The 20,244-nt window shown below is 38.4% G+C and overlaps 1 protein-coding gene across 6 annotated transcripts in view; it reads left to right on the forward strand.

Annotated features, from left to right (window-relative positions):
• Positions 1–20,244, forward strand: part of KALRN (kalirin RhoGEF kinase) — a 563,540-nt gene that overhangs the window by 405,098 nt on the left and 138,198 nt on the right. For all 6 annotated transcript variants that reach the window (XM_081965421.1, XM_081965415.1, XM_081965417.1 and 3 more), the window contains exons 23-29: positions 1,335–1,453; positions 2,641–2,707; positions 5,452–5,561; positions 8,279–8,348; positions 9,516–9,605; positions 13,473–13,565; positions 19,317–19,428. In XM_081965421.1, the coding sequence (XP_081821547.1) occupies positions 1,335–1,453; positions 2,641–2,707; positions 5,452–5,561; positions 8,279–8,348; positions 9,516–9,605; positions 13,473–13,565; positions 19,317–19,428 (661 nt within the window). The remainder of the gene's footprint in view (positions 1–1,334; positions 1,454–2,640; positions 2,708–5,451; positions 5,562–8,278; positions 8,349–9,515; positions 9,606–13,472; positions 13,566–19,316; positions 19,429–20,244) is intronic.

A 20,244-nucleotide genomic window follows, 5' to 3' on the forward strand; every position in this document is an offset into this window, starting at 1 on the left:
GGAAGATGCCTGGATTTGGGATATATGAGATTCTTTCCCATCCGCCCGGTCCTGCTTTGCTTTGGTGCAGCATGGAGATCTCCCAAAATAAATTCGGAAAGGCAACATTTGGCTCTACTGCAAGAATAGATAGATAGATAGATAGATAGATAGATAGATAGATAGATAGATAGATAGATAGATAGATGATTGATGATAGATAGATAGATAGATAGATAGATAGAATACATAGAATAGATAGATAGAATAGATAGAATAGATAGAATAGATAGAATAGATAGAATAGATAGAATAGATAGGATAGATAGGATAGATAGGATAGAATAGATAGAATAGATAGTATGATAGTTATAATTCTCCCAAAGATATATGCTATCTGATGACCAAGTAATAGTCCATTCATAAATGTGGGAACTGTTGCGACCTTCAGAAGGTTATTTAAGGCCTTTTCAGTCTAAGCTTCTAGCTGTGGATGACATGCTTGACTTGATTCCCAGGAAATGAAATGGTTAAACTGTTGTGGGGTGCAATTCAACCATTCTGTTGTACCCAGCAAGCAATAATCCCATAAATATATAAGCTTTAAGGGGGGGAAGAAAATGACTGAAAAGAGTTTTTCTCCCAAAGAAAGCCTTGAAAACTCTTTGTGGCTTCACCATGAAAATTAACTTACAGACTAATTAAAACAGTTTGTGTGTGTGCGTGTATGATTCTTGTTTGCAGAAGCCTCCCCCCCACACCTTGCTAGAGCTTCATTTCGTCCCCCCCAAATTTGCTTCTGAGCATGAGGGGAGGAAATAGCTGGTAGAGAAATTGGGATAGAAAGCTGTTGTGGGAATTGTTAAAAAAAAGAGGTATTTAGTGTTTTTAACTGAGATCAGGCCACTGACTTGAGAATGACCAAGTCTATGCTTTGAACCTCGTTTTAACAAACGTAGGTAGGATATGCTTGTTTCTTGAGAAGATCAAATTGCATCTCTTAGGACCAATATTTGGGAAGAGCAAAAAAAAAAAAAAAACCACCAGTCCCCAGTCCCCCATCATGTGTTTAAGCAAAGAGGAAAGGTTATTGTCATCACTTCAGAAGACCCGCATGGTGGGAGGAAAAAGCTTCTAAGAATCTTTCCATCTGCGACTTGTCCGATCTGATATGCCTTTAACTAATTAGTCATAAATATATTGGTGCATTTGGCCTTTTTGCACTGTGCAATATTTTCTTCCAGTGCTACTGTTTTCCTTTCATCTCTTTTACTTTGCAAGTACATTTTTGCATTTATTCATTCACTCACAAACCATAACGATTTATTAAAGCTCCGTGTCACTGCATTTTTCAGGATAATAAAGATCTGGAGTTGGACATCATTCCAGCAAGTCTGTCTGATCGTGAAGTAAGGCTACGTGATGCCAGTCATGAAGCCAATGAAGAAAAGAGAAAGTCGGCTAGAAAAAAAGAGTAAGTGGTGAGAATCAGGTGGCTCAGTAATATATCAATTCGCAAAAAGCAACCGCTTCTTCTCAGCATGTCAGCAAGCTCACCCAGATGTGAGGCAGCTAGAATATCATGTTCTGTACATTTGTACTGAATGTTATTCTGGCAAATGGCCAGAACACAGATAGAAGAAGAACAACATGTAATCATATGGATACAGAAAGTCTGGGATAAATCCAATCCAGATGATGATGATTATGTTGCTGTTATGGTGGTGCTTGTGGTTGTTATTGCATTTCGGAAAAGGGCACATCTATTTTGTTTTGGGTAATGACATGTTACATGCATATTTTGTTGCAGATGTGTTTGAAACAATAAAATATTTACAAGCATGTAGCAATTGCTATTGTGCTTGTTACTGAGGAAATCTCAGTATTCTAAGGGATTATTCATTGGGAACTAGCCAAGAAATTGTTTCTTGTTCAGTTTGATCTTCAATTTTCCCATGATCAGAAGGAGTATTGTTCCATGCTTTATTGTCGCCTGTTTTCATTTAATGGTTTAAAAAATAGTGATGCTATTGGCAAGGAAGCAAAAAAGGCACTAGATCAAAATGCAGTGTGACAGAACATTATGTTAGAGATTGTATTCTCTTTTGTTCTTTATTTGTTCATTGGTCTGGAACGAAATGTTTTTTTTTTCCAATTTATCAAGTTAAAAGCACAAAATGTATTACTTCAATGAAATTACAACAATGGTATTTCTTCTGGGTTCCAGAAATTTTGGTCTCTGAAATATTAATTATTATGTAAATTACATAGTAATGTCAAGATAACTATATTGCCCAACAAATTCAAATGCATTCATATTCCAATGTGTTCTAAATAGAGTGTTTGAACATTGAAAGAAAATAGTAATCTATTAAAGTCTGAGAACTCTCAGTAAGAGAAAAAAATAGTGCAATTATACTGCAGAAATATTTAACATCCATCATTCCAGACACATATATATCTTCATCTTCTCTTGTGTTTTATTCATATATTTATATATTATACTTCAGCTCATCTTTTCTACAAAAGGCTTAAGGCAGACTTCATAATTCTCTCTCAGAAATGTTATCAGCACGACTGTGAGACAGGCAAAACTGAGAGATTGTGTTGGGGTCTGTGTGCTTGTTCTACATAGTTACGCAAAACCATTTCTCCTTGTAGGTTCATTATGGCTGAATTGCTTCAGACCGAGAAGGCCTACGTTAGGGACCTGCATGAATGTTTAGAGGTATGGTAACCTTGCAAGAATAAATGCAATGTTTTATATACAGCCCATATGGTGTAATGATTTGTTGTATACTGTATGATTTGAAAAATAATAATGATTTTTATTTCAGTGGTAGTATTACAGATTGTTGGCCATTATAGCAAATGTGACTTAAATAAAAAAAAGGGGGAAACCTGGTTCATTTCTTCTGCTTTAGGGTGGTAAATTAGTGGTTTTTTGCTGCCAGCACCTATTTTTGAAAGGGCACCTCACTTGGCATCCACCCTCTCATGGGGTGTGGGGTGTGTGTATGTGAAAGAAATATGGTTCTCACAGCCTGTACTGAACAATTGAAATGTCAAAATGCGACATGTCCATATTGAACTTCCTGATCATATAATTCTACCACCTTCCTTCCTACAATCTTGGCAGACAGACTGTTCTTACAAAATAAATGTAATGAGAGTTTATTTTTTTTAAAAAAGGAAGTGATACATGTTTTTATTTTTTAAAACCAACTTTATTAAATTTCAAAGGAAGGCAAAATACAAATTAATGAAAAGACATTAATGAAAAGAAATGAAGGGATTGGAATGGGGAAAAGTTAAGAAATGAAAAGAGAAGAAAAAGAAAAAGAAAAAGAATGACTTCCAACTTTCTTTAGTAAATGTATAAATATATAATAAAGTAACCTTGTACTATAAATTAAAATAAAAATATCATATAAACTATGCAATCTAAATAATGCAAACTAAAGCGATATAGCAAAATAGCTATTTATTTTAAATGTAAACAAACCTTTAAAATCTGCCTTCCTTTTGCATAAATATATTTTATAATTTTTATTAAAGGTTTTTTTTTCAATTATCATCTTTGCCTTTCTAAACCACACACAATATTTCTATAATCATAACAAATCTAATTAGCAAATCCTAAAACTTCATTTTTGTCTTCCTCAAGTAAAAAGCCAAAAGGGGTCTCCATGTGGACACAAGCTAGAGAAACGTTTATCTTTCATCAAAGTGGTTAAGAAATAATAATTTTTTTAAAATATCTTTGTATTTGTTAGTATTAAAGCGCCAACACCGAGCTGTTCTGATCATGGGACAGAAATTAAAAGAGCATTACAACACAAAACAAACAATAGCCCAACAACACAATGCTCCAGACAGGTCACAAAATGATAGTGATCTGTTTCAAATGCAGCAAGAATATTATAGATCACAGGGTGAAAGTACAAAATACTACAATCCCCAAGAATATTCTTTTCAGACATGTTTTCACTAAGCATAAATAATGGAATTACATACAATTCCTTAATTTGTATAGAGGAAATAAAGAACATTCTAGAATAGCAGAGAAACATCAAGAACTCAGTATAGATGGATTTCTCCTCCACCTTTTTTGAGGGGGGGAATTTCAAGCTTGAATCAGAGGATTTGGAAAAGGTGATAAACTCCCACCCTTCTGCAGCTTTGTTTCAGCTTGAATTCTGCCCTTGGTTTTAAAGGGAGTAATCATGATTTGTCTCTAGGTTATCTTACCCTCTCTGTATGTAGCAAAAACTTCTCTCCCTCATGAGAATATGTAATATTCAAGCAGCCAGCACTGCTGTGAATGATTGACAAAGCTTTGTTCACAACAGGTACTTATGACAGACTGCCGACATAAGTGGAATTATGGGGAATATAAATAGAAATGATGTGATCAAACTGGTGCGTTACGTGTTCGGTAGATGTATTGTACTGTACTTAGCTGAGTAAGTGAAGGAGAGAGAATATGTGGCATTCAGATTGGAGAAAGGATTTTGTAGGATGTTCAAAACATTTCAAATTCAAAATTCCCCATCTTGAATTTAAAGCAGCCGTTCCTTATGCAGAATGGGCTGCTTTGACTGTTTGGGAAGCGTTGTAAGCAGATTATTTCAAATTTGAGACAGAAGTGTGTTGGTTTGAAACAATTCCCAAACAATTAGACACCTGTGTTTCGAACACAAAATAAATGTTCTGGAGCTGGTGCTTTGAATTTGAAAGATTTTCTTCACTACTAGAGTTTTGAATTATTTATTATTATATTCTTTTTCCCCTCAATATTATTATATTCTTATTTCCTTCAACTGGTGGAAAGGGATCACATATAATGTCCCTTCCACCACTGTTCCCAGTAAACCTTTGGAGTAACTTCTCTTGAGAGATTATATGACTGAAACTAGACTTGATTCTAAGCCTGCCTGGTCTTGGTCCAATTTTTTAATCGCTACAGGACCATTTCTCTGTGTTTAGCATAAAAAGAGAGTGACAATATTGGCCTGCAGTTCCTTTTGGATTATTCAGATAATTCACACCACTGAACAGTTTACGGCAGTGGTCTCCAACCTTTCCGACTTTGCAGACCAGCAGGGGGGAGAAAAGGGGATGGTTCCGTGCAAGCAGTGGGTGAGTGTATGCGCACACAGTTCCAAGCGGTGGACATGCGGGCCTGTTGTATGTGCTGCACACACATGCACATGTCACGTCCACAGCCGTCTTCTAAATGGGCCGCAGCCTGGTAGTGGGCCATGGCCTGAGGGTTGGTGACCCCTCCTTTATGGTGTTTGTATACTGAACTTTTCTCAGATAGTCTCTCCTTTTATCAAGAAAAATAAATAGCATATAAATAGCATATTATATATATATATATATATTGGCTATATATAATTTCTTCTGTGCTTAAGAACTGTACAAATTTGTAAAATAAATAAATGTATAATACACATTGTTTTCTAGACTTACCTTTGGGAAATGACCAGTGGAGTAGAGGAGATACCACAAGGGATTCTGAACAAGGAACACATAATATTTGGAAACATCCAGGAAATATATGACTTTCATAACAAGTATGTTTTCTAAACATGTTGAGATATGTTATTCTTTCACATCACTGAATATGCAAGCTACAATTCCTACATAAAAGATCATGGCATTATTGTTTCTGAGACAGTTCTATCATACTCATGATAGACATAGTGTCTGTGTGATGTAATTAGGCTTCCCACTAAGACATATAATATGATGTTTGGCTGTACAGGAGGCCAAAACGATATTCTGCCATGTATTCTCTCTACATGGGGCTTCCCTTGGGACGCGTCTGGAGACTGCAGCTAGTTCAGAACGCAGCCGCGCGGGTTATTATGGGAAGTACACGTTACTCCCACGTAACACCTCTCCTGCGCGAGCTGCACTGGCTACCTGTGGCCTTTCGGGTGCGTTTCAAGGTATTGATCACCATCTTTAAAGCGCTCCATGGCAGTGGACCTAGTTACCTGCAGGATCGCATCCTACCACACACGTCCCTGCGACCTATCCGCTCACACAGAGAGGGGCTCCTCCTGGTGCCGTCTGCTAGTCAATGCCAGCGGGCGACACCTAGGAGTAGATCCTTCTCTGTGATGGGCCCAACCCTCTGGAATGACCTCCCCCCTGACATTCGAACTACCACCGACCTCCGTTCCTTCCGGCAAAAGTTAAAGACTCACCTATTTCAATCAGCTGGCCTGGCACTTTCTTAGTTCTACCTCCCGGGGATTTATTCATTTTAATTGGGTTTGGGGTTTTAAAAAGTTTTTAATACACTATATACTATATTTAATATTTATTATTCTATGTACAGTCTTGCAACCTCCTCCACCTACGTATTTAATTATTTAACTGTTTTGTATGTATTTTATAACGTATTTTAGTGACTGTACACCGCCCCGAGTCCCTTTCGGGAGAGGGGGCGGTCTATAAATATGAATAATAAATAAATAAATAAGTGATATGTCTGGAAGTTGACATGGAAGAAGAAGTTGCAACACCAATCTCTCTTGGCCCTTGCCGTTGGTAGCTACTCCATTCTATGCCTTAAATTGTATTGCTGCAGATGAAAATTAATTACTAGTCAACAGGATTAGAAATGAAATTTATCTAGCCTAATTGGCTTTAATGATGGGGGTTCTGTATTCATCAGAGTAACACTAATACTTGACTGTTGATGGTTGTTACTATGTTGATTCATTGAGTAAGTCAAAGGGTACCAGGTTGACAGTGAATAAGTAATTTTGACAAGATCTACTATAAAGCTTAGTGCAGTCATGGCACCCCTTTTCTCAAAATGGGAATTCCCTATAAAGAAAATTAGGCAAAAGCTGCAAACACCAATGCAGCTAAAACTAGCATTCTGTTTGTACAATTATGTGAAGTAGCTGTTCAAAAGCCACACATTTCAATGAACACCTAACTTTGACTATCTCCTTACAGGATCTATAAGTAAAGTATCATGACAAGTAGGCTGCCCATCAATTTGTCCTATCCTATTCTGTTTAATTGAGTCTTACTTGAGCATGAAATTTACCTTAATTTCATCTGTTTATGTGAGAAACAAAAAACTCTCATATAGAAACAAGGAGACCATGAACAATAAAAAGCACATTTATTAAAATACAATTGTATATAAACTTTTGCAAAAGGATTCTTAATCATGAAAGCTAGAAAGAGAATGTCTGACATTTCTGAATACGTGGCTTAAATACATTTTGGAGTAAGAATCCATCCCTATTACATGTCCGTGTTATACAATCTCCTGGCAACTTGTTGAATGGTTTATTTAAGTGATAGCTTTTAAAAATCTGTATATTCAATTAAGTTATATTTATAGACTCCTGGACAACTCTGGCAACTTATAACTAGGAACCATTTTAAAAAAAAACATATCAAAGATACAATAGCCTGGAAGAACGAAGTAATCAAAACAAAAACCAAGCAAAACAAAACAAAGCAAAACTCATGGTGTCCCAAGGCCTGGGAGGAATATCAAATCTTCAATAGTTTCCTGAACAACATTAGGGTGGGAGCTACATGAATCTTAGGGGTGCGGGGGAAGGTCATTCTGTTGGGTCAACCTATCCTCCAAAGCACCTGAAGGCAAGGCAAAGTAATCAAGGAGAGAAGCAACCTAGAACTAAGGAGGTTCTCTCCAGCACTGGAGGCTTTTTTAACAAGAGATTGGACAACCATTTGTCTGAAAAGGTATAGGGTTTCCTGCCTGAGCAGAAGGTTGGATTAGAAGTCCTCCAAGGTCTCTTCCAACTCTTATATTGTAATTCTATTAGAAAGTTCTCCTGAAATTGCAACCTGAGTTCCACAAAATGACAGAAACCAGGATGCATCGACCTTCCTGGACTAAACCAGATGGACAAAAACAACTGGAGAGAGTCCCTGAGATAGATATTTCCCATATTGTGTACTTCTTTTAAAAATAAATGTTTTCTTTGATTCTGTGGTTTCCTTCCTCAGGGCTGCTAGGAATGGGACAGGTTCTGTAGTACTGAAAAAACTAAATAAACATAAATAAAATTTTAGTGAGAATGTTAATCCCATAAAGAGAATCTGTTCAATAGCATAAGCATTATGCTCCATTTGCCCCTCACGTAAAACAATAAAGGAGTAAAAGATGAAAAAGACATTGGGAAGGTTAAGTTCAGAGCTGCTTATCCAATACCCATTGCATGTTTGGCTGCCCAGTAAAGAAAATATACTATGACTAATTTCTACCTTTGTTTTCATTTCTTTCCAGTATTTTTTTGAAAGAACTGGAAAAATACGAACAACTTCCTGAAGATGTTGGTCACTGCTTTGTCACCTGGGTAATAAGTCCAAATATATTATTCTTTACTTTTGAAGGTTTTATACATTTGTATTTAGGTTTTGTACATCTTTAAAGAGGTCAAAATGATAAATTATGTTCACTCTTTGTCTGATATATAGTCATGCTAGCAGCTTAAATTATTCCTTTCCTGTCCCCCAAACCCTGCTTATTCTAATACACTCCTGAAACTTAAGGTATTCTTCAGGAGCAGTCATGGCTAGTAGCATAAAAGTCAAGATAATAGCTGCAACTTTGTGATTAAAGGCTTTTCATTTTCTATGTGCATTGCATGAGACTAAGCCATTGTGGCTGTTAACTTCACTTTTTTAAACTGTTCCAGGAGACATCTGGTATTCTTTGAGCAAATCTGGGTGGATTGTACTTTGTTGCATTAAGATGTTTTTTTTCTTAAACAGTAAGCATATTATTCATTTAAATCATTGCTTGCCCATTGGTAGGTATAACTCATCATATAACATCTACCTGCTTCCAAAGCTTCATGAGATCAGTGCAGTATATACTGTAAGTGTGTTAAAATATTAGGTGAATCATTTCAAGCCAGGAAGTTTGTCAGAGAAATACAATATATTGCCGAAAGGAATAAAATAGCATCATTAATTTTGTTCTTCATTGAGAGCTACTGAAATGAACTATACTCTTTTACCTTACTGTGTTCTAGTTCTTTATGATATAGATGTACATATGTTGCAAAACATTGAAAGTGGGCAGAAGCCATATGTTACTACAAAACTTGGATTGGGAGACTTTCGGGAAATATCATTTAATCTAATTAATTCTGATTAGCTCCTACTATGAGTTGTACTGATATTTCCATGGCCAGTGTGTGTGTGCGTGTGTGTGTGTGTGCACGCACGCACGTGTGTGCACATGCGCGCGCGCGCACACACACACACTGGCCATGGAAATATGGCCAGTACAATATATATATATATAAGATTTCAAGGTTCTAAGTGATTTCATCATATCTATTCCTTCCTTGTATGTAATATTGCATTCTGAAGCTAAATAAATATTCTTTTTTACTATTCTGAAATATATCCATCTAAAAGAGATGGATTTATAATATTCCAGTGGAAGCCAAATGGATAGCCCAACCACATCTCCTAATCTTGCCTTCCTTTCTCTCTTAATATTAATTTTTCAGGCAGATAAGTTTCAGATGTATGTTACCTACTGTAAAAACAAACCTGATTCCAGCCAATTGATCCTAGAGCACGCAGGAACATTCTTTGAAGTAAGGACAATTTACTGCTCCTCTTACCTAGAAAGAGATATGTGCTGCTGTTTGGTTCCCATCTTTTCTCTCACCACCTTCCTTTTCTCTTTTGAATAAATCTGTGATTTGATTCCCCCCCCCCCCCATTACTGACTGAAACAAAGAAATCTTGAATTCCGCTGGGTGTATCTAAGACCATGTGTAATGTTACAGGTAGAGAACACTAAGATTGCTGTAGTTGTTGCTTTTTCTTAGAAAAGTACCAAATATATTCTCCGATTTTCAGATTGAAAGAAGCTAGCAATATCAGCGAAGTATAAATTCACCTTTCTCTCTGGGGAAAAAAATACTTTGAATAGTTCTTTCTCACACATTTGCAATCCCTCAAGAAAATTGTCTGAAAGAGTTGAGGAGAACTCTAGTTTAGATTCAGTCAGGTTGCAAGGATTTCAAGGGTTTGCCTATAAATGAGCAAATGAGCATCATCAAAAAAGCTTAGAATGGAATGTCACTTCCTTTTGGGGGCTTTGTGTATATCTGTCTCTGACATAACACAGCAAAAATAAAAAAGCTATGAATGAAAATCAAATTATCCAAACTTATGCCAGTACACAAAGAAAGTAATTGCCTTACCATTTCATTTTTATCACACAAATACTACTTCATTTGTATAAATAGTTGCATGACCAGATTCTACAGCAGAAGTCATAGAAGTGGCTAGGGGATAATGCATTTGTCTGAGTCAAAATAATTATGTTGATTGCTAGGGAGATAGAAAAAAATAGGTAAAATTAAGATTATTTTGATGGTCATATGCTATTAAATTCTTTGTTGCATTCTTGCAACGAAGTCTTTTTTTAAAAAAATAATAACTAGCCATGATACATTTGCATCTGTTTCAGTAATTAATAAACCCACCTATTCATTGGACTGTTCATTAAATTGATAATTTACAATGCAAATGCATCTCAATCATTTGGGAATATTTTAGTCTGTATCACAGTATTTAAGAGTGTGGATTATTTTAAAAAAATAACATTGAGTAATTAGTAATTATGATTCAATGCTAAATTAGATAAACAGTAGGTTTTTGTGACCAACTCCCAATTCTCTGATGCAAACAGGAATTGCAAAAGGAAAATTTCATGTAAAAATTGCATTCCAAAGCATTATGGGTACTTTTCATTTTTTTTTTCCCTTCCCTTTCTTTTGTTCCATTGAACATTCTACTACTTTCTTGCCTCTAATCCCAAATAGGGCAAGATGTTCTTATTTGTCTCATTGAATAACAATCAGTTATTGGTACACAAGGTAGATGTTCGCTTTAGTTACTCTGTTTAGCATAATTATTAATAAACCCCTATATAGAAGTGGCACACCAAATTGAGAATTAAAATAGCTTTAAAAAGGGCAGCAGCCAACAACTTTAAATATTTTTGCAAGAAAACCATGTCATCCCAAACCAAGATCAATTCCGAAGAGATTTCATACTACTTTACTCAAATCTTACCTTGGATTAGAACCATATTTGGTTCAATCATTTCAACTAAAGGAAGAAAAGAAAAAGAAAGTAACATGTTAATGTTTAATTGAACAAGATTCTATAGAAATAAGTTTTTTGCAATTATCCTTGTTAGCTTGGTCAAAATATATAGGATAGTTCAATGCATTGACCAGCAGAGGGCCTAATACTAAAGGGAACAAGGCACCCAAATTATTGGCATTCATGTTTGCAGAATATTCTTCTGTGTCTCACTCATCTCATGGATGAAGATTATTACTTCTCAGCAAGAGAGCCAGTGAATTGGGTTGTTAATTGAATCACAAAAACAAGTTAAACTTATCCATGCTGATCACAGAAGTTTTAAACTTAGGAGGCAGCTGACAAGAGAAAATCCCCAAAGACCATAATTCACAGTGGTGAATCATGAGGCCTAATAATCAGAGGTGAGCAAATAGTGATTCTCTGGAAGTTCTTGAACTTAGAGCTCCTTCCTATTTTAAATATTAGCTCGGGCCAGATTTAATTTAGGCTATATATATATATATATATATATATATATATATATATATATATATATATATATATATATATATATATATATATATATATATATATATATATATATATATATATATATATATATATATATATATATATATATATATATATATATATATATATATATATATATATATATATATATATATATATATATATATATATATATATATATATATATATATATATATATATATATATATATATATATATATATATATACGTGCAGTCAGGTGAGGCAAGTGAGGCACAGCCTCACCACTCTCATCATGAAAAAAAAAAGTAAAAGGAAAGCTAGTTGCTGCCTCACCGTGGATGACTCTGCTTAACCTCACTGGTGCTCTCCCTCCCCAAGTGTAGTGACTTCCTCCCCAGGCCCCCATTCATTTCTCTCTCACACACACACAGCTGGATAAAACTATATAAAAATCTCGCCCAGCTTCACTGATTACAAGTTTGAAAAGGCAACGTGGCTCCACCTGCAATCAAACTACACTTGGGGAGGGAGAGCACAAGCGAGCACTGAGGAGACCACAGGAGGAGGCAGGAAGCCAGGCAAAGAGCCATGCTGTAGTACACACACTTCCCCCCAGCCTCTTTCTTTTGGAAGGCTCGGCTCCGCTCGGCTCCCCTCCAGCTTCTCTGCCTCTCCTCTCACCCCAGCCTGCCAGCAGGAGGTGGTAGGTGGGCTTTATTGTGTTCCAGGCATTTCCCACCCAGACAGCAGGCTGCATTTGCAATGGTGGAGGTGTTTGGGAAAGGCAGCAGGGGAATGGGGGGGGGATGGCAGAGGAGCTGCTTTCAAGCCACTGGAAAAGATATCCAATCCAACTTTTGTGTGTGGAGGGGTTTGTTTGAGAATGAGTGAGAGAGGGAAGGGGTAGGAGAGATAGTCCAATCCAACTTGTGTGTGTGTGTGTGTTTGAGAGAGGGGGAGGAAGGGAGAGAGGGAGGAAGGAAGGGAAGGAGAAGAAAAAGAAAAAGAAAGAAGGAGCAAAGGAGAAAAACAAATGCTGTCACTTTAAATCGGAACTGAGCATGCCTGGCTGTGGAATTCTGGGAGTTGAAGTCCACAAGTCTAAAAATATTTGAAACTCAGCACTGTGTCAGTGCCTCACCAGTCATAAACCTCACCGCACGTCACTGATTATATATATATATATATATATATATATATATATATATATATATATATATATATATATATATATATATATATATATATATATATATATATATATATATATATATATATATATATATATATATATATATATCTGCCTTATGTGCTTCCTGACTCCCTTGTTTAAAAAAACGTAAGATTTTTTTTCGCCATACAGAAATTAGAGGGTATCTTAATATTCAATGTGATGAAGAAGAAGGGAGCGGGGAGCAGTAACGAAAATAAAAAAAACCTAGATCAATTGGGGCCATTTGTCCTTTAAATTAATGGAAGAAACAAAATTGATCATAATAGCTAGTTAATTTAAATTAACTCAATTTTGGTTTTGGTTCAACTGGCTTAAAAAAAGATAGCATCAGATTCTATAGCACATTTCTGCATTGAGCATCAGAGATACGCTTCAGGTCCTAAGGCATTTAAATAACATCAGCATACTTGCATCAATTGGTTCTTTCTAAATGATGATAGGAAAGAGAGCAGAAGTTACAAGATTTGCCTATCACATACTTTTTTAATTAAAAAAAAACTATTTGTGGATTTTTAAATTGCTAAAGAATCTGAAAATCTTTTTTGTTACATTCCTGTTATCTGTTTTATCATCTTTTGGGAAAGCTTAGTGTTGTTTTTACTTTTTTTGAAGGAAATTCAACAAAGGCATGGTCTGGCCAACTCCATTTCCTCATATTTGATCAAGCCTGTCCAGAGGATTACAAAGTATCAACTTTTATTAAAGGTATGCCATTGATTTTGTTGTTATTCTGATATGTATTTATATACTTCATACCAGAGGTGGGTTGCTGCCGGTTCAGCCCAGTTCGGCCGAACCAGTAGCAGCGGCAGGAAGCTCTGCCCACCCACCTGGACACTTCTGTGCATACGCAGAAGTATTGTGTGCATGCGCAAGTGCACACACGAGCATGAGCGAACCAGTAGTAAACCGGTTGGCAACCCACCACTGCTTCATACTAAGGTCACTCAATAAACCAGCGATGGCGAACCTTTTTTGGCTCGTGTGCCATAAGTGGGGGGAGCGCAGGGGGGTTTGTGTGCGGGCGTGCTGCAACCATAATACAATGCGTGACCTCCCAGTGCACATGTGCGCACTACAGGCACTCCCCCCCTTTTTACATGCTTTTTTGCCCTCCCCAGGCTGGGGAGGGTGAAAACAACCTCCCCCCCCGGACGCCCCCCGTCCAAACGGTCCCTGAAGCCTTCGGAGTGCTTAAAACGAACCTCCGAGCAAGCCGGAGTGACTTCCGGTTTGCTTGGAGGGTCGTTTTGAGCGCTCTGAAGGCGTCAGGGAAGCTCATGAAGCTTCCGAAGGGCCTCCGGGGGGGAGGCTCTTTTCGCCCTCCCCGGGCTCCTATAAAGCCTCTGGAGCCTGGGGAGGGCGAAAAATGGCTTTTAAAAAAGGTGAACTCAGCTGGCCAGCGTGCGCATGCGCACTGGCCAGCTGACAGGGCAGCGCCTCACGTGCCCTGACAAATGGCTCCGCGTGCCACCTGTGGCACGCATGCCATAGGTTCGCCATCACTGCAATAAACTGTTGTAAGTCAAGGACTACCTATATTTATAAAGTGGATGTCGAAGAAGATGCGGAAGGACTGTCTGGAGATTATGAGCCCTTGTGTTTCTTGTTCCTACTCTCTTCTTATCCTTCCTCCATTGCCAGGATAACGCAGTTGCCAATCAAGTAGCAGTGTTGGGGGGAGGTAGGGAAGAGAGAGAAGAGGAAGACAAGGTGGCTTGCTTGGGAACTCTACAGCCACAGAGCCCATGAAGAAATTGAGCCAAAGCCTAGGAGTTAAAGTAATGGGTGAAACCAAAGGCTAGGTAACCCTGTCAAGAAAGAGGCACTAAGAAAGGAGGCAGCAGCTGAGAAAACTAAAGAGAAAACCGAGTTTATTTCCTTCTCTCAGAGAGGCATCAGGTAAAAAGTCTTCAAGCCATTTTTCTCAGCTGGAGTCAAGATTCAAAAGAGGAAAAAAGGTCAAGAAGCCAAGCCAAGAATAAAGAAGCTGAAAAGAGGAAGGAAAAAATAACTTCGACAGAACGGGAAAGGAAACTAAAAATGATGAAATACAAACTGATTTCTAAAAAAATGTTGCTGCATAGATAGTGGCAGTTCAGGGGTTTAGATCACAGAAATATAGATGTCGGCAATAAACAAAATGCATTTAAGGCACAGAAGAGAAAGATATGAGAATATAGTGAAATTGGACTTTGTACAGGTATTATACAAAATATTCTACAGATAAAGAGCGCATAAAAATAATTGGTTAAAACAGAAAATACAGATTAACAGACAAGATTAACAGAGTTGGAAGGGACCTTGTAGGTCATCTAGTTCAACCCTCCATCCAAGCAGGAGACCCTATACCATTTCTGACAGATGACAGTGCAGTCTCTTCTTGAAAGCCTCCAGTGATGAAGCTCCCACAACATCCGAAGGCAACTTCTGTTCCATTGGTTGATTTTTCTCACTGTCAGAAAGTTTCTCCTTATTTCTAGGTTGAATCTGTCCTTGTTCAGTTTCCATCCATTATTCCTTGTCTAGCCTTCAGGTGCCTTAGAAAATAGCTTGACCCCCTCCTCTCTGTGACAGCCCCTCAAATATTGGAACACTGTCTCCTCTGGTCCATCTCTTCACTAGACTAGCCATGCCCAGTTCCTATAACCGTTCTTCATATGTTTTAATCTCCAGTCACATAATCATCCTGGTTGCTCTTCTATGCGCTTTTTCTAGAGTCTTCATACTAAGGTCACTCAATAAACCAGCGATGGCGAACCTTTTTTGGCTCGTGTGCCATAAGTGGGGGGAGCGCAGGGGGGTTTGTGTGCGGGCGTGCTGCAACCATAATACAATGCGTGACCTCCCAGTGCACATGTGCGCACTACAGGCACTCCCCCCCCTTTTTACATGCTTTTTTGCCCTCCCCAGGCTGGGGAGGGTGAAAACAACCTCCCCCCCCCCGGACGCCCCCCGTCCAAACGGTCCCTGAAGCCTTCGGAGTGCTTAAAACGAACCTCCGAGCAAGCCGGAGTGACTTCCGGTTTGCTTGGAGGGTCGTTTTGAGCGCTCTGAAGGCGTCAGGGAAGCTCATGAAGCTTCCGAAGGGCCTCCGGGGGGGGAGGCTCTTTTCGCCCTCCCCAGGCTCCTACAAATTGGACTTTGTACAGGTATTATACAAAATATTCTACAGATAAAGAGCGCATAAAAATAATTGGTTAAAACAGAAAATACAGATTAACAGACAAGATTAACAGAGTTGGAAGGGACCTTGTAGGTCATCTAGTTCAACCCTCCATCCAAGCAGGAGACCCTATACCATTTCTGACAGATGACAGTGCAGTCTCTTCTTGAAAGCCTCCAGTGATGAAGCTCCCACAACATCCGAAGGCAACTTCTGTTCCATTGGTTGATTTTTCTCACTGTCAGAAAGTTTCTCCTTATTTCTAGGTTGAATCTGTCCTTGTTCAGTTTCCATCCATTATTCCTTGTCTAGCCTTCAGGTGCCTTAGAAAATAGCTTGACCCCCTCCTCTCTGTGACAGCCCCTCAAATATTGGAACACTGTCTCCCCTGGTCCATCTCTTCACTAGACTAGCCATGCCCAGTTCCTATAACCGTTCTTCATATGTTTTAATCTCCAGTCACATAATCATCCTGGTTGCTCTTTTATGCGCTTTTTCTAGAGTCTCAACATCTTTTTTGTAGTGTGGTGACCAAAACTGGATGCAGTACTCTAGGTGTGGTCTTACTAAGGCTTTATAGAGTTTTTGGTTTTATTAAGATTAATTGCTGAACTACTGGTAGTTTATTAACTTACCATTTCTTTTCTAATTTGTAAGCTTTTCTTTTGTAAAATGAAAATACCTCCCTTCCCCCCCGCCCCCCAATGAAGGGAGATACAAAAATCTAACCATATAAATTTCAAATGCTTTTTGCCTATTGAGTCTGGTGTCTCAAAAAATAATAATCCACCCTGCAATAATTGGTGGCAATGGTGGAATTGCCTCGAACTCAAGGAGGCCTATTAATGCTACAAATGAAAAGGAAAAAAGAATGGGCATTAGATAGTCCTCAACTTACAACCATTTGTTTAGTAATCAAAGTTACCATGGCACTGAAAAGTGACTTATGACTGGTTTTTTTCAAATGACTGTTGCAGAACCCCTGTGATCACATGATCCAAATTTGGATGCTTGACAACGGATTCATATTTATGACAGTTGCAGTGTCCTTGGATCATGTGATCACCTTTTTAACCCCCTGACAAGCAAAGTCAATGGGGAAGCCAGATTCGCTTAACAATCATGTTAGTAACTTAATAACTGCAATGATTCACTTAGCAACTGTGGCAAGAAAGGTCGTAAAATGAGGGAAAACTCACTTAAAAACCATCTCACTTAGCAGCATAAATTTTGGGCTCAACTGTGGTCATATGTCAAGGACTATCTCTACAGAAAAAACAATTGGGAGCACATTCATCCCCTACCCTGCAGGCACTGTCCAGAATATCGACCTCTGAAAAAAGACATTGAACCAGAAGTTATACTCTGCAATTAGAGATGGAAAAGTCTGAGGGTACCGCTGCCCATGTTGATGCTAGTGTTCCTTCTGTGGAAACTGAGGTCCTGCCTCAGCCTGTTAAGTCAAAGGAAGGATAGACAATTAGAAAAGGGGTTAGATCCTGCTTCCTGGGCTAATACTAGTTCAGAAATGCTGAAAATAGGAAGAAGAGACTTGGCTGATCATGAAAGGTGAAGAAAGCCAATTGGGATGGAGGCTGAATATAGAAGGATCAGTTGGAATCATGTAAGAGAGAGACATGTAGAGAAGAGGTTAGGGTATTGCTCAATCTAATAAAGAGAGCCAGGCACAGAGAGGTCATTTTCTCCTTCAACATTTATTGGACAAGTAAAGAAGGAAGGTGATCCCACAGATATAACAGAGAAGGAAGATATTAAAACATTTTACTAGGTTTGAACAGGTTGCTGCCTTATTTAAATAATCTAAGAATGAATAGTGACCCAGGTGGTAACTTAAGGCCAGTGATGGGTTTCAAACATTTTTAGAACTTCTGTAGGTGTGGCCTGCTTTGTGGGAGTGGCTTGCTAGCCATGTGACCAGGTGGGAATGGCTTGCCAGCCATGTGACTGGATGGGTGTGGCCAACTTGTAAAATGTGGTGAAACTCACTTAACAACGCTCTTGCTTAGCAACCAAAATGTTGGCTCAGAAACTCTGGCATTTGAAGCACGCAAGTCTTAATGCTGTCAAGTTACAAGACTCTTGCACCCCTAACCCTTTAGAAAAACAACCCCCAGGGGTGTTCAAACTTGACAGCTTTAAGGCTTGTGGACTTCATCTCCCAGAATTCCTCCTCCAGTCATGTTGGCTCAGGAACTCTGGCATTGAAGTGTGCAAGTCTTAAAGCTCTCAAGTTACAAGACCCTTGCACCCCTAACCCTTTAGAAAAAAAAAACCCAGAGGTGTTCAAACTTGACAGCTTTAAGACTTGTGGACTTCAACTCCCAGAATTCCTCCTCTCGCTCTTCATCTTGACAATGTGCTTACGGGCGGGGGGGGGAGGGAGCTGGAACCGGTTCTAAACAGCACTGTAGATTTATGGAACCTCTTCTATAGAAGAAGTTAGAACTGGCAGGAACCCACCGCTGCTTAAGTCTCAGTTTAATAGACAAGGCCTTTCATCCATGCAAGCCTAGGTTGACAAGGCCAAGGTATTGCAGAACTGTCTGCATATATATTTCCCTCTCTATTTTCCAATGGATGCCAGGGTTAACTTGGGGTTGCTATAATTATTTTCTTCAGTTAGAACCAAGACTTACAACCATATGCACTTCTATAAGACTATGTCATCTCAAAATGTTAGACAGATACTTTGACTATTGGGATAATTTTATTTACAGTTCCTGGAAAAAAGTAACTGACCTAGATGATATACAACATGATTTTTTGGCTCATTATTTATACTCTCAGTTTTTATTTACTTTAGTAATGTAGAATTTATCCTTGATACTGACCTTCATGGTTATTAGAATAATCCCTCCTCCCAACCTTCTTTATCCTGGTTAACTAAGTAATAGTATAGTAGTATATCATATCAAATTACCTTTTCCATGGAAATATTTAATCTTCTCAATTATCAGGGGAACTGAAACAGCACTCCACTACACAATCTAAAAAATGGGAGTGTTGAATCAAACAGTTTTATTTCACACAACTTGGCATTCAGTCTTAATAACCCCTTAATTATGAAACTGTTGCAGTTGCTTTAATAAGAGAACTTGCTGTCTCCTGGCTGTCACAGTTCCTGAAGTATATAAAAAGACACTCAAGTATTTGACAATTGTCATAGCTGTGAAGAAACTAACTTACATCCTGCAAATGACTTGATTGGCTGCAATCACAAGGCAACAAACTTACCCAGGGGTTTTGTTTTGTTTATGCATTTTTTCCAGGAGCTTTTAACATGCTGTGAAGAAGGAAAAGGAGAGCTCAAGGATGGTTTGGAAGTGATGCTTAGTGTTCCTAAGAAAGCCAATGATGCCATGCATGTAAGCATGCTGGAAGGTAAGTAAATATTAATCTGCCAGGGAGGAGAACGGGCATGGATAGGACAAGCTGTACATATAAGGCTGATATGTACTGTATTTTTCTGAGTATAAGATGTACCTTTTTCCCTCAAAAAAGAGGGGAAAAGGTGCATCTTATACTCCTAAAAGTACGGTACATATCAAAAAAGAGGGTGAAAATCTGGGTGCGTCTCATACACTAAATACAGCATTTTTTGTCTCCCAAAACCCCACCCCCTTTGCAAAAATGGCCGTGCATAGCCTTTAGGAGGTTTCCAGAGTGCTCCTGAGGGCTGGGGAGGGCAAAAATGAGCAAAAAATGGGCCGTTTGTTGCTCATTTTTGCCCCCCAGCCCCCAGAAGCACTCTATAAACCACCTAAAGGCTATGCATGTCCTTTTTTTGACAAAAAATGGGCCCATTTCTGCGAAAAACAGGTCATTTTTTGCTCATTTTTGGGGGACCCAGCCCCCAGGAGCACTCTACAAGCCTCCTAAAGGCTATGTGTGCCCTTTTTTGGACAAAAAATGGGGCCCGTTTTTGGGAGGTCTACAGAGTGCATAAACTTTTTTTTTTAATTTGCCTCTTCAAAATCTTGTTGCATCTTATACTCCGGTGTGTCTTATACTCTGAAAAATACGGAATTTGTCTGTCTTACTGATAACTATGAAGTAGTTAATAATGAATAATTATGAGCAATAACAGAATTACACATCTTGGAAGAGGTCTTCTAGTCCACCCCCCCTGCTCAGGCAGGAACCCCTATACCATTTCAGACAAATGGTTGTCCAATCTCTTCTTAAAAACCTCCAGTG

Source organism: Natrix helvetica, assembly GCF_964273705.1.
Source record: "Natrix helvetica genome assembly, chromosome: 1".
NCBI classification, from domain to species: Eukaryota; Metazoa; Chordata; class Lepidosauria; order Squamata; family Natricidae; genus Natrix; species Natrix helvetica.